The sequence below is a fragment of the Brachyhypopomus gauderio genome, unplaced genomic scaffold, assembly GCF_052324685.1.
Source record: "Brachyhypopomus gauderio isolate BG-103 unplaced genomic scaffold, BGAUD_0.2 sc108, whole genome shotgun sequence".
Taxonomy (NCBI): Eukaryota; Metazoa; Chordata; class Actinopteri; order Gymnotiformes; family Hypopomidae; genus Brachyhypopomus; species Brachyhypopomus gauderio.
The window spans coordinates 151,010-163,865 of record NW_027506929.1 but is presented as its reverse complement, the minus strand read 5'-3'; the positions used below and the strand labels follow the sequence as shown (position 1 = coordinate 163,865).

Sequence of the window (12,856 nt, the reverse complement as noted above, 5' to 3'; positions counted from 1 at the left end):
CACCTTGGAAAGTCCAAAATGGCACACAAACAAACTGACTTTTGCCCGTTTAGCCAAATATATGAACAAGGGGGAGGGAACATGAGCATTTTTGTAGCGTCCTGTGCTGAATTCATGTTGTTTGTGTCTTTAATTCTGCACATATTTTATTATGTTTCCTTGACGTAAACTGGGATTTGATTGTGGTTAAAAACCGCGTCCAGGCGTTTCACTCTTGAGATGTTTACTATGTGGTTTAACGTTCTATTGTCATTTTCCTGCTATGCTAATGTCTGTAATCACGAGTCGTATCGGGGCTGTACCTTTGGCACATCTGTCTGGTGTGGTCCCAGTGTAGCGCAGCCTGCACGAGAACGCGTTAACGCACGCGCGCGCCTCCTATTTCAGTTTCCTCCTGACGACCAAAGCGGGTTACGGCGCGCGCGCTAGCCACTGAACCCCGCCGTATGTGAAAAGTGCGTGTGCAAGCACAAGTGTTTTCAGTCGAGCTCCCGGTCAGGATGTGCTACTGAAGACACGCAGTGCATACGTTTGGAGCGCGCGGTGCAAAGCCTTGTTGAAAAGGCTTCTCTGCCGTTAAAGTTCAGGATCTTCGCAATCGAGTCAAAATGAAGTGCTTCAGGGGTTTCAGCTGTAGACATGTTGTACTTAAAGTGTTTCTGGTTCAGTTCTTTGCTTTTTTGGAAACTTTCGCTGCGCCGTCGCCAATTATTAAATTCCCAGGCGATGACACTGTACCTCGGACAGACAAAGAAGTAGCACTGGTGAGTTTATTAACCCAATGTTTATTTGCTTCACTTTTGGGGTTTTTTTGTTTGCTTTGATTTTTAAGAAACGTTGTGCAAAAATCGCACATGTTTACATGAAATATCCATTAAAGGATAACACGATGCTGCTTTTATCACTTTCTAATACGATGCCAAAGGTATTTCAACAACTAAATTACCGTTATTTTTAAAACAGACGTGTGTTCTTGTGTTATACACGAAAACGTACTGTTTCTAAATACTGTATAATAGTAAACGACAATCTAAGTATTGTTTTTAACTTTAAAGTTTTAACACACTGGGGGTCCTGGGGGTCCAGAACACCGTATGCGGTGGGATGAGGGTCGAGAAGCTTGGAATGTGGGTATGAGCGTGCAGCTAGGTTAACTCTGTCTTTGTTCTTTCTTCCTCCGCCGTGAAGCACTATCTGAATAAGTTCTATGGCTGTCCTCAAGACCGCTGCAACTTGATGGTTCTGAAGGACACGCTGAAGAAGATGCAGAAGTTCTTTTCTCTTCCGGAAACAGGAGAGATTGACCAGAAGACGGTTGAGATTATGAAGAAGCCACGATGCGGAGTGCCAGATGTTGCAAATTACAACTTTTTCCCCTCAAAGCCAAAGTGGGAAAAGAATGATATTACATACAGGTTGAAAAACTTAGTAACTTTGTGTGTGTGTGTGTGTGTGTGTGTGTGTGTGTGTGTGTGTGTGTGTGTGTGTGTGTGTGTGTGTGAGACAGTGCTGAGCTAAGTCATTGCTTGTCCCTGTTGTTGTTTTTGGAGACAGTGGCCCTAACTCCATCCACTCTTTGATATCCATCACATTTCACGTGCTCATGTATATTCCACTTCAGATTTAGTCTCTTTGGTGGGTCATAGATTTATTTTCTAAACAAGAATAGGTCACAAAGGGAAGATCTGAATGACCAAATATTCAACACTCTTCAAAAAACAACTAGCCGTCAAACAAAAACAACATTAGCAGTGTTTAAAGGAAAGTCCTGAACAGGCAACATCTGGCGGGGACTGTGTTTGTGTCATTAGACAGTCCTGTACAGCAGTCCATAGTGCTATGTTAACACCTAGAGTACTTATTTAATTCAGATCAACACTAATGAACAAAGTGTAGGGGAGTTTGTTGTGTGTGGCTGTGTTTTAGCCTAAATGAACAAACATCTTAGGGGTGGTCATGAATTTAGGTGATTCAGTGTATTTTTTGTATGTGAGTGTATATGTTTCAAGTTAGAATAAATCAAAGTATTGCAGAGTAGTAGACGTTGTTGTTACTGGCTTGAGTAATAGCAGTTAAAATGAGCACTTGGCGAGTCTGGCCTCAGTAGCATTTCCTGTGAGTCCTGGCCACAAGTATGTCTCGTGAGTCTAACACACAGCTTTATCAAAGAGGCGCATAGCTGGTGTACAGTTTCAGTCCATGAACGTTCTGCTGCTTCTAGAAACTTCTGTTTGAACTTTCAAGGTTGACTGCTTCTTTCCTCTTTAGGATCTTGGGCTACACTGTAGATCTGGATGAGGAGACGGTAGACGACGCATTCTTTCGTGCTTTTAAAGTCTGGAGTGATGTTACACCTCTCAAATTCACACGCATCATGGATGGAGAGGCTGACATCATGATCAATTTTGGCCGCAATGGTATATGCGAGGATTCATTCTCTAGTGTGATTTTGTCTTGATAGGATCTTTAGTCTCTTCAGAAGCACATAATGCTAGATATAGGCTTGATATATTATAGCTAGACAAAAGTGTCAATCTGCACATTTTCAAACAAGTTTAAATGATATGGTGAATGGTGGCATCTGTAATGTTTACAGCAATCGCAGTTACCACACACGTATAAAAACACATGCAAATCACAGCTGAAGACCGTGTTAACTGATGACACCCTAGAACCTAAAGGATGGCATCATAATGACATCAGGTCGCGATCCAACTGGCACACAAGTCACTGTCTGATTTGAGGGCCTTTTCTCACACGACACAGAAACACTGGAAAAATGTTCAAATTCAACGCCCTTTGTGCTAACTGTCATAGCGGTGCATGGTTTTGCGGGATGTTGTGGGTACAGGGTATGTGCTGACTGCTGTGCTTTGATCTGTAGAGCACGGTGATGGTTATCCATTTGATGGGAAGGATGGTCTCCTGGCCCATGCGTTCGCTCCTGGCCCGGCGATTGGAGGAGACTCCCATTTTGATGATGATGAACAGTGGACACTTGGAGACGGACAAGGTATCTCGTCTTCATAAAGAAAATCTTCAGGAAGAAGGCACACTACACTGGTTGCTATATGAGCCCTTTATACCAAAATCTATTACAATTGTTATGTGATTTATTCCAAGCAGAACTGAAATTTTTCCATTATAGATCCAGAATATAGATACAGCCATGTGTACTTGAACTTAGCAATAGTTTTCCCTTGTGACACTAATATTCTCTCTCTCCCTCTCTCTCTCTCCCTTTCTTTCTCCCTCTCTTTCTCCCTCTATTTCTCCCTATCTAGTTGTAAAGGTGAAGTTTGGTAATGCAGAAGGGGAGTTCTGTAAGTTTCCCTTCCTCTTCATGGGTAAGGAATACACCAGCTGCACATCACAGGGACGGGACGATGGTTTCCTCTGGTGCTCCACTACCTACAACTTTGATGAAGATGGAAAGTACGGCTTCTGTCCTCATGAGCGTGAGTACGCTGCTGTCTAGAATGGCCTGTTTTACAACATCTAAGATTTTACCTCAAGCTCCACCAAACTTGTTTTGTTGTGTAATAAAATGGCAGCCACTGAAACTGACAGGGAAACCCAGCCAAGAATTGGGATTTGATCAAAACGCCTCACTGTGCATTGTTCGGATTCAACATGCTGTACCTTTCCTGTATTGCAGTGCTGTTCACAATGAGTGGGAATGCAGATGGAGCACCATGTAAGTTCCCCTTCATGTTTCAAGGGGACAAATATGACGGTTGCACCACCGCAGGTCGTGATGACGGGTACCGCTGGTGTGCCACCACCGAGGACTACGACAAGGACAAAACCTACGGCTTCTGTCCTGAGACTGGTAGAGCAAAATCTTTCTTCTTTTCTGTTGCCCACATGTTGTTATGATACATCGGAGACACAACAATATTAGTTTTTTAAGTCACAAAAATGGCACATCTGATTAAAAAAATTAATAAATAAAGGAAAATTTACATAAGATTTCGTGTGCAACTCAAGTGCATGTGTGCGACATCACCACACAGCTTCAGAAGTAAAGGCTTTTTTTTGTAGTCTTGTAGAAAGCTGTAAAACCCTCACCCTGCTTTTTCAATGTGGGTTGGCATAGGGGCTTTTTCCATTGTGTCAGGAGGCTGGCTAAGACTGCCCAGTAGAGAAGGCCTCTTCATCTGGATCTAATTCACCAGGAATGTAGCTGTGTGTGTGTCTGTGTGTGTGTGTGTGTGTGTGTGTGTGTGTGTGAGAGAGAGAGAGAGTGAGAGAGAGTGTGTGTGAGTGTGTTCGTTCATACTAAAAACTAATAGCACCACAGGAAAATAAGACCCTGCTATTTGAAGGTTTATTTTTTCCCTAAAACTTCTTGTTAATGTCTAAAGAATCTGCTAACTGATCTCTCTCAGTTTGAGTTGTCTTCTCATCTAGAGAGTATTCACCACATAACAGGATGGATTCTTTCTACTCTTTCTGACCTCTCACTCTGTTTCAGTTCCCATTGCTCCACTCTGGCCTAAAATACACCCTTCTTGTTAATTGTGGGTGCTTATTCGATTCATCTCACCCTGGATACTAGAATGCTCTAAATGTAATTCAATTTTTAGCATTTAGCATTTAGCAACAGCTAACAGACTAATATGACTTCTGCTACTCCACAAAAAACAGCCCTGCTAACAGCCTTTATCTTTGTTTCCTTATGCTACTCATTCTTAAGCGTTTTTAATGTTTCATGAAGCTCCTCCCATGTTCCTCCTGTAGCCATGTCGACGGTGGGCGGGAACTCGGAGGGTGCGCCCTGTGTCTTCCCATTCACATTCCTGGGAAAGACCTACGACACCTGCACCACCTCGGGACGCAGCGATGGGAAGATGTGGTGTGCCGTCACCAAGAGCTTCGATGATGACCGCAAATGGGGTTTCTGTCCTGACCAAGGTGACCAATCGCATGCCTTCTGTTGTTACAGATAGAACATAATATGCAAGACATTCTGATTGGCAAACAAACGTCTGGCCTAGTCATTCTCAATCTGAGAAGTGTTATTTGAACTCAAAGAACACCTTAAACCACTTGGGCACTTTTGTACTGCAACCATGTTTCCATGGGAGCAGTCCACTGGCAGGGCCTTGTGATGAGGAAACAGTGTTTCCATGACAGAATTGGTGATAAGTGACAGTCTCTTAAAAAGCATCCTCAGTCACTTGACACTCTCTTGTCAATGTAATATGCAATTCTTCACAAACAGCCTAATCATGAAGCCCAGTATTGTTACCTAACAGCCAAATGTTCAGCTTGGTGTAAGAATGCTCCTGCAACATTGTTCTGGCCCCTGTTCTCCAGGTTACAGTGTGTTCTTGGTCCCTGTTCTCCAGGTTACAGTCTGATCTTAGTACCTGTTCTCCTGGTTACAGTCTGATCTTAGTCCCTGTTCTCCAGGTTACAGTCTGATCTTAGTCCCTGTTCTCCAGGATACAGTCTGTTCTTAATCCCTGTTCTCCAGGTTACAGTGTGTTCTTGGTCCCTGTTCTCCAAGTTACAATCTGTTCTTGGTCCCTGTTCTCCAGGTTACAGTCTGTTCTTAGTCCCTGTTCTCCAGGTTACAGTGTGTTCTTGGTCCCTGTTCTCCAGGTTACAGTGTGTTCTTGGTCCCTGTTCTATAGGTTACAGTCTGTTCTTAGTCCCTGTTCTCCAGGATACAGTCAGTTCTTAGTCCCTGTTCTCCAGGTTACAATCTGTTCTTGGTCCCTGTTCTCCAGGTTACAGTGTGTTCTTAGTCCCTGTTCTATAGGTTACAGTCTGTTCTTAGTCCCTGTTCTCCAGGTTACAGTGTGTTCTTGGTCCCTGTTCTCCAGGTTACAGTCTGTTCTTGGTGGCAGCCCATGAGTTTGGTCATGCCCTGGGGCTGGAGCACTCCCAGGACCCAGGTGCCCTCATGGCTCCAATCTACACGTACACCAAACACTTCAGGCTCTCCGCTGATGATATGAAAGGCATTCAGGAGTTGTACGGTGAGGACAGAGACTTGCGGAAAAATGTTTTGCTGGCAATGGAGCCGCAATGACAGGGTATTCTTCAATACCTGCACTCCCTCTCTTACAGGTGTGCCTACAGACAAGCCCCTCCCTCCAACCTTGGGCCCAGTCACACCTATGGATATCTGCAATGAGAATATCATATTTGATGCGGTAGCCCAGATCCGGGGAGAGACCTTCTTCTTTAAGGACAGGTAACTGTCATGAACGTCTTCATTTGAGACATCATGCCAGAAAAACAGACAATCAATCAGGCTGACAGAATCTGAACTTTGAACTTAACTTTAACAAGTAGTGAAATAAGTTGTTTTTTTATTGAAGGAAGTAGGCCTGTCTGTATGGATGTGAATTTGAGTGTACATCTGTACCTATCCTCACGAGGTACTGCATCGTGCAGTCTTAGCACATATGAGATCAGTCCCATTACCCAACAGATTACTGATCTTATTCAAGCTGTATATTCTATGAAACACAAACACAAAAGGTGTCAGTGGTCAATGTAAAAAGGTCAATGATATATGAAGTTATTTCAGATCTTTATTATACACATGCACACTGATCTGAATTGAGTCCAATTATGGAGGGTTCGCTTCGTGACTCCAGGGAAACTAGAGGGGATTTTTTTTAGCTCAGAGCAAAGGCTTAAAACAAAAACCATTTGTGGGTTTGCATGCAGTTTGTGTCTTTGAGCATGTAATGCACGACACACCACAACTCAGAGCTGTTTCACACATCACTGCATCTGCTTTTGAATGACAAGTTTAGCATCTGTTTGACTAGTCAGAAAGAACTCAGTAAATAGGAGAATTGGAGATCTGGGAACGTGTTATGAAGGCACTGGGGGTCTTAATGACCAAGATCATGGAACATCTGACTGCCAAACTCTTCATCATCAACACATCTTTGTCAAAAAATACAATAATTGGGCCTGCTACCATGCCAGGAAAAATCTTCCGAACAAAAATTCAGAAACAGTAATGTACTAAATGCATTAGCGAGCAAGGGATGTTGACAGGGTCCCGATTGTGTGTACTAAGGTTTTTGAGGTGACTTGCATAGTAGAGGGAAATTGTTGTACAGAAGTGATTGTGAAAGTCACAGGATTTGGGTGCATAACTGATTAGCTGTAGTGTGAGTGGGTGTAAACTCCTTAATGCTGTGTGCGCGTACACACACACACACACACACACACACACACATCCTGGCCACCCCTCCACCACCCTGTCCAGATGCGCTCTCTTGGGATGGACTCTGCCAGGAGCAGCTGATCCTAATAATGCACTGCTCTGTGCAGACATCATTGGTGTGAAGACACACATACTTTCATACATACAAATCCGCTGCTGACAGAGAGAGATTGTATCTGATGGACTAGATGCTCACACACGTACACACACGCGCGCAACATGCAAGGTGGTGTCCAATGCCAGCAGCAGCGTCTGAGCACAGTGCTGTCATTGAGACCGGCTCAGGTCTCATCCCAGCAGAACCTCCAGAGCGAGGGAGCACACCACCCCCTCTCTCCCTCAAAGAGCCACCTTTAGTTTGGGTTACGTCATTACCGCTGCGTGGTTACCAGCGGTCAGGAGACCACACACACACAGATGAGGAAGTGTCTTTTGCTAGGAACCAACTGAGTGTAAAATTAAGTTTAGCTATGAAGGTTCATGACATGCTGCAGGCCTTATGGCAAGTATCCCTGGCCTATTGACTTCTAGACATTGTGTTGTTGGTGTTACGAAGGCATTTGTGGGTTCCTTTTTCCTTCTGGGACTCTTCTGCTGTGGTCGATGAGCTAATCAGCTTTCCGCACTAGTCTCACTTTCGTTTCCTTTGAGTATTTTGAGCCTGCCACACCTGTACGTCTAAGCATCAAAGCTCCACCCAGCACTAGGTGAAGCATCTTTGATTGGTGTGGGCATGTGACCTTCTGAACCCATCCATTATCAATGTTGCCCTGCTAGGTTCAAAAAGTTCTGGTTGCTAAAAACTTCTGAAAGTTCTGATCTACATTATTCTGATTGAAAGTATTGGCCTGTTATTAAGGAAAATACATTATTGGGTTAGAGGATTGTTTCCAAAAATTACTGGATATTTACTGAATTGCCCAAATGCTCTTTGAGGAAGCTATGATGATGAAGAGTGACACTATGAGTATGGAGGCTCAGTCTCCAGTCTCTCAGTCTCCAAAGGAGGGATGACCGAAGAGCAGTTATTCACGCAGCTGGGTCACACTTAGCAGCTGCTTAAACCATTGAGGAGTAGAGAAAGTTGGCCTGAAAGAGAGAGAGAGAGTTGCAGAGGGAGTGGGAGGGAGAGGGGAGAGGGAGAGAGAGAGGGAGATATACAGAGGTTGAAGATTCTTGTATGCCCATTGCCTTTGTTTATTTTTTTAGTTCAGTTGTATCTGCATAAAAAACTATCATCATTCATCCTGTGTCATAGTATATCATCTTAATTCATGAATACATCCCTCATCTGCAGTCACATCCTGGTCTTTTCCGTTGAGTCACAGCACGCCCGGCAGCCGCCCCGATCCAACGTGCTGACGCACAGGGAGAAAGTGCTGACAGCGCAGGTCTGGGTTCCCCGGCCTGGGCGCTAGCTCAGAGATCCCAGGGCGTGGAGCCTGGAGGCTAGTCATTTGATCACCTCTCATTAGATCCCCACCTTCTACTCCGAGCCCTGGCTGCAGGTACAGACAGATCCAGACCAGGTACCGAGTCTGAGTCACTCTGCAAACAAGGAGAGGCCCTGCTGTCTGAGCCGTGTATGCAGATTAGTTCTGTTCCTATTTTGTGTTTATCTTTTAAGCGCAACATAGTGCTCTTTATCAGTGTTTCTGTAGCTGCGTGTTTTCTCTGGTTAGATTTGGGTTATTCCAGGAGGACTGTGTGAGGGTTTGATTTCATTGGACTCAGAATAACCTAAACGATCAGGAACTGATTGGAAAGATCACCTCACCGCACGCTGTTCCGCCGCCATCAATCACGTCAAAGGTCACCACACCCTTCCCCCCGCATCCACAGTCCTGATGTCTGCAGAAGTCAGTAAAGACATCAGATCACTAGATGGACAGCTTAAAGGGAGTCAGCAGTAGGAACGCTTGGACTCGTGCTTCCTGGTTCGTCGCACTGCCTGTGACTCCAGGAATGGACGCACAGGGCCAGAGCTCTTTGTCACTTGCAAGCAAGTTTCTGCCCCAGGCCGGATTTGCTTTGCCTGGAAATGCAGCGGGAGGATCTGGCCTTTTAGAGTATAGCATTTTTTTAGCCTTTGAAAACTAGGTCAGTGGGAAGGGGGCTGGGGTGTTTGGGTATTGTTGGGGCGTTTGAGGCCTGGAAAAGCGGGCACGTTGGAGCCTGCACCACTGACTCCACTCTCTAGCACTGCCATAACGAGAAACAGATGCTCCAGTGAATCACCCCATTGTGGTCAGGCTGTATATCTGCTAATCCAGCCACTCTTTCCCTCCCTCCCTCTCTCTCTCTTTGCTCGTAAAACATAATCTCACTCCTTATCTCTCCTCCGTAGCCTTCGACTTCTGGTGGATCTTGTTCCCATTTCTAAGTAATGCTGTCATATTACTGTCATCCTGGGTTTGTCCATTTTGATTTGTTTATAATGGCACGCAACTCGAGTCATTTCTTGGTCTCTCCTTCTCTCTCTCTCTACCTCTCTCTTTCTCTCAATCTCTCTTTCTTTCCCTCCCCCGTCTCTCTCTCCCCTCAGGTTCCTGTTCAGATCAGCCAATCCACACAGTAGGCCAACAGGTCCCATGCTTGTGGCCACATTCTGGAGTGAACTCCCTGAGAAAATAGATGCAGCATATGAAAACCCTCTGGAGGAGAAAACAGTGTTCTACGCAGGTATGTTTCTAAAGGCATAAGAGGACAAATAACAATCCTTTTTTTCTCCATCTGTGGTGTTAACCTGTAAACTGTATTCATCTGTGCTCACATAAAAAGTGTCAAGAAGAAAGCAACATTCTTGTAACACATCAGTACACCTACTGCATGCTACATTCTCCTTTCTGAGTCTTGATGTCTTATAGTTGTCTTAAGTCCAGGCTTGGACGGCCACAGTCCAGGAAGGTCAGACAAACCTGCTAAGCGGAAGCAGATGTGTTAAACTAATATTAGTTAGTGTAACGCTGTGGTGTCAGAGCTTGGTCGGTTTGGACTTGACCTGATTCAGTGCATGCTGCACAAAGCTGCATTATGCAACATTAAGTGAGGATATTTCCTGCTGGACTGGGGTTTATTTATCCACACTAGCGGATGCGAGTGTTGTAAATACGTTTGTAAGCATTTCATGTCCTTAAGCCCTCTGCCAAACTACTCTCAAGAGGTTAGGATGGGTTCAAAAGTGCCTAGAGTCTAGAGATTTACAGCTAGAGCAACTTGTAGTGTGATTTTGTAAAGAGGTGTAATGTTAATAACATGAACATCTTGACTTACAATGAGTATGCGCTTAATATTTGGATTAAACACCAAAAGGAGTAAAGCAGAGATACTGACTGGAGGAAACAGTTACAATTCACTAAAACGATATGTAGCATATGTATATAAACAATATGTATAATGTATATGTACATAAACTACTCAGAGTTGTAAAAGAAGGTTGATGAAAGCAGTTTTACTTCATAGAATATGTATTCAGGTCAAAGATGGGGTAATATGTGTGTATGTGTGTGTCCGTCTGTGGTAGGTGATGAAGTGTGGGTGTACACGGCCAGTACTCTGGAGAGGGGCTTCCCCAAGAAGATCTCCTCCCTAGGTCTTCCATCTGACCTCCACCGCATAGATGCAGCCTACTCGTACCACAAGAGCAAGAAGACGTATCTGTTCTCTGGAGACAAGTACTGGAGGTACCAGACTAACTATGCCATTGAGATGTTTTCTTCAGGTCCTAACAACGTAACCAGGGAGGGCAGAGTGACTTCTGTATTCCACATCACTGATTTCCTACTTAAAACTCGTTTATAAACTTATCCAAAGGATTACTAGATTAAAGCAATGAATGCACAAGATTGTAAAATTCAGATTTAGTTATTAAAATGGCAAAATATTTTATTTTGAAAAGCACATTCATAGACCTTAATCCTGACGCCTGCCCTGAAGTAACTTGTGCCATATTAACTCCACAGGTACAATGAAGACAAGAAGAAAATGGATCCTGGTTTTCCCAAACTCATTGCCGATTCCTGGAATGGCGTTCCTGATGATCTGGATGCAGCGTTCAGTATGAACGGGAAGGGTAAGCTGCTCCTTGGACAGTTGCCCAGGTTACTGGGAAATATCATGTTTTTGTGTGATGTTGTTCAGCCTGACCAAAAAGGTCTTTCACAACACTTAACTCAGAGTTGCTGTAGCCCACAAACACATCTAACCATCATATTTCTGGGGTGAAATATTGTTATGTGGGAAATATGACACAGCTGAAGCGATCTGTGTTCCTGTTAATGTACTACCATTTTATGTGCTTGAAGTTGTTCTTAGGGTAAGTTTAACCCATGCTCGCACACACACACACACACACACACACTCACTCTAAGAAAACAGAGGTAAATGTGTGTGTGGTGTGTGAAAGGAGTGTCTGTGTTGCTAATGAACCAACCCAGTATGTGGAGTGCGGTGTGGCGTAGTGGTAACTCCAGGCAGTCAGGCAGAGTCAGTGCACACGCAGACCTTCACACGCAGACCTTCACATGCAGACCTTCACACGCAGACCTTCACCGGCCCCATGTTGAAGCAAGCAGCTGCTTCCAGTGCTGATTCCATTAAACCTCTGACTTCTCAGACCCCACGTGTCCATCTCCAGGATGTTCACACGCAGACATTACCACGTGTACTTATATGTCCAATGGGTTTCCTCAGCATATCGCACAGCAAATCCACAGAAACAGCAGTGCTACAGCAAATATACATTTGAATTGTAACTAATTCTGTGTGCCTTTCTAGATCACATTTCCCCAAAAATGGAAATGCTTGTTATATAGTGTTAAATCTTCAGACTTTTCCCCAAATAGACCCTTATTTAAAAGTGAGTTTATTCTTTTTTGTTTAATTGTGCGTTTTTAAGGTTCATGTTTTTAAGGTAGGTGTTTATAATGAAGGTGTTTTAAATTTAGGTGTTTTTAAAGGAGGTGTTTATAATGAGGGTGTTTTAAGGTAGACGATTATAATGAGGGTGTTTTAAAGATACTCGTTTACAATATGAGGGTGTTTTTCAGGTAGGTGTTTATAATGAGGGTGGTTTAAAGATGCGCATTTACAATTAGGGTGTTTTTAAGGTAGGTGTTTGTGTGTGTACTACAGGTAACAGTTTCTTCTTCAAGGACTCCCACTATTTCAAAATGGATGAAACCCTGAAAATCATCAAGGTGGGAGAGGTAAAAGCAGACTGGCTGCATTGCTGAGCAACAGTACAGCCTTCATCTGTAGGCACTTGGTGATGACCTCTGACCTTGGGTCAGCATGTCCTGTTTCACCACAGGGCCTTCCCTAATGATAGCACTCAGACTGTATCAGAGTGTTCTCTCCTTTAATTCCTGGTGAGTGCTTTCTTTGTGGTGAATGCTAGGTCTTAGCTAGCCCCTGAGGGTTTATCATAGTCATTAGACTCAGGTTGTTTGTTTAGGGCCTAAAATCTGAGCATCCATAAACCCATTGTATATCGCTATACTGTGTGATATTTGCTGTTTATTTTCAATGATAACGGTTTCTTTAAAAAAAAAATAGCTGGCCTCCTTAAAGGAAAGATTTTGTGTATTGCCACATTTGCAAAGACATCAGGTATGTCCCTTCTGAACACTCATGCAGTAATATTTGGTTGTAATA

At 43.8% G+C, this 12,856-nt stretch overlaps 1 protein-coding gene across 1 annotated transcript; it reads left to right on the top strand.

The window, feature by feature from the left end:
• The first annotated feature begins 467 nt into the window (after positions 1–467).
• On the top strand, positions 468–12,803 carry mmp2 (matrix metallopeptidase 2). The gene is made up of 13 exons (XM_076993296.1): positions 468–764; positions 1,189–1,415; positions 2,269–2,417; positions 2,885–3,013; positions 3,285–3,458; positions 3,659–3,832; positions 4,744–4,917; positions 5,835–5,990; positions 6,082–6,208; positions 9,747–9,883; positions 10,725–10,884; positions 11,164–11,273; positions 12,335–12,803. Exons 1-13 carry the CDS (start codon positions 609–611, stop codon positions 12,433–12,435), a joined length of 1,974 nt encoding a protein of 657 aa, XP_076849411.1. The 5' UTR covers positions 468–608; the 3' UTR covers positions 12,436–12,803.
• The last annotated feature ends 53 nt before the right edge of the window (positions 12,804–12,856 follow it).

Excerpts from the sequence above, each read along its gene's own strand:
- mmp2 (XM_076993296.1), top strand. The coding sequence starts at position 609 with ATGAAGTGCTTCAGGGGTTTCAGCTGTAGACATGTTGTACTTAAAGTG. Across the intron at positions 3,833-4,743 it reads CGGCTTCTGTCCTGAGACTG|CCATGTCGACGGTGGGCGGG; the intron begins GTAGAGCAAAAT and ends TTCCTCCTGTAG. Across the intron at positions 9,884-10,724 it reads GAAAACAGTGTTCTACGCAG|GTGATGAAGTGTGGGTGTAC; the intron begins GTATGTTTCTAA and ends CGTCTGTGGTAG.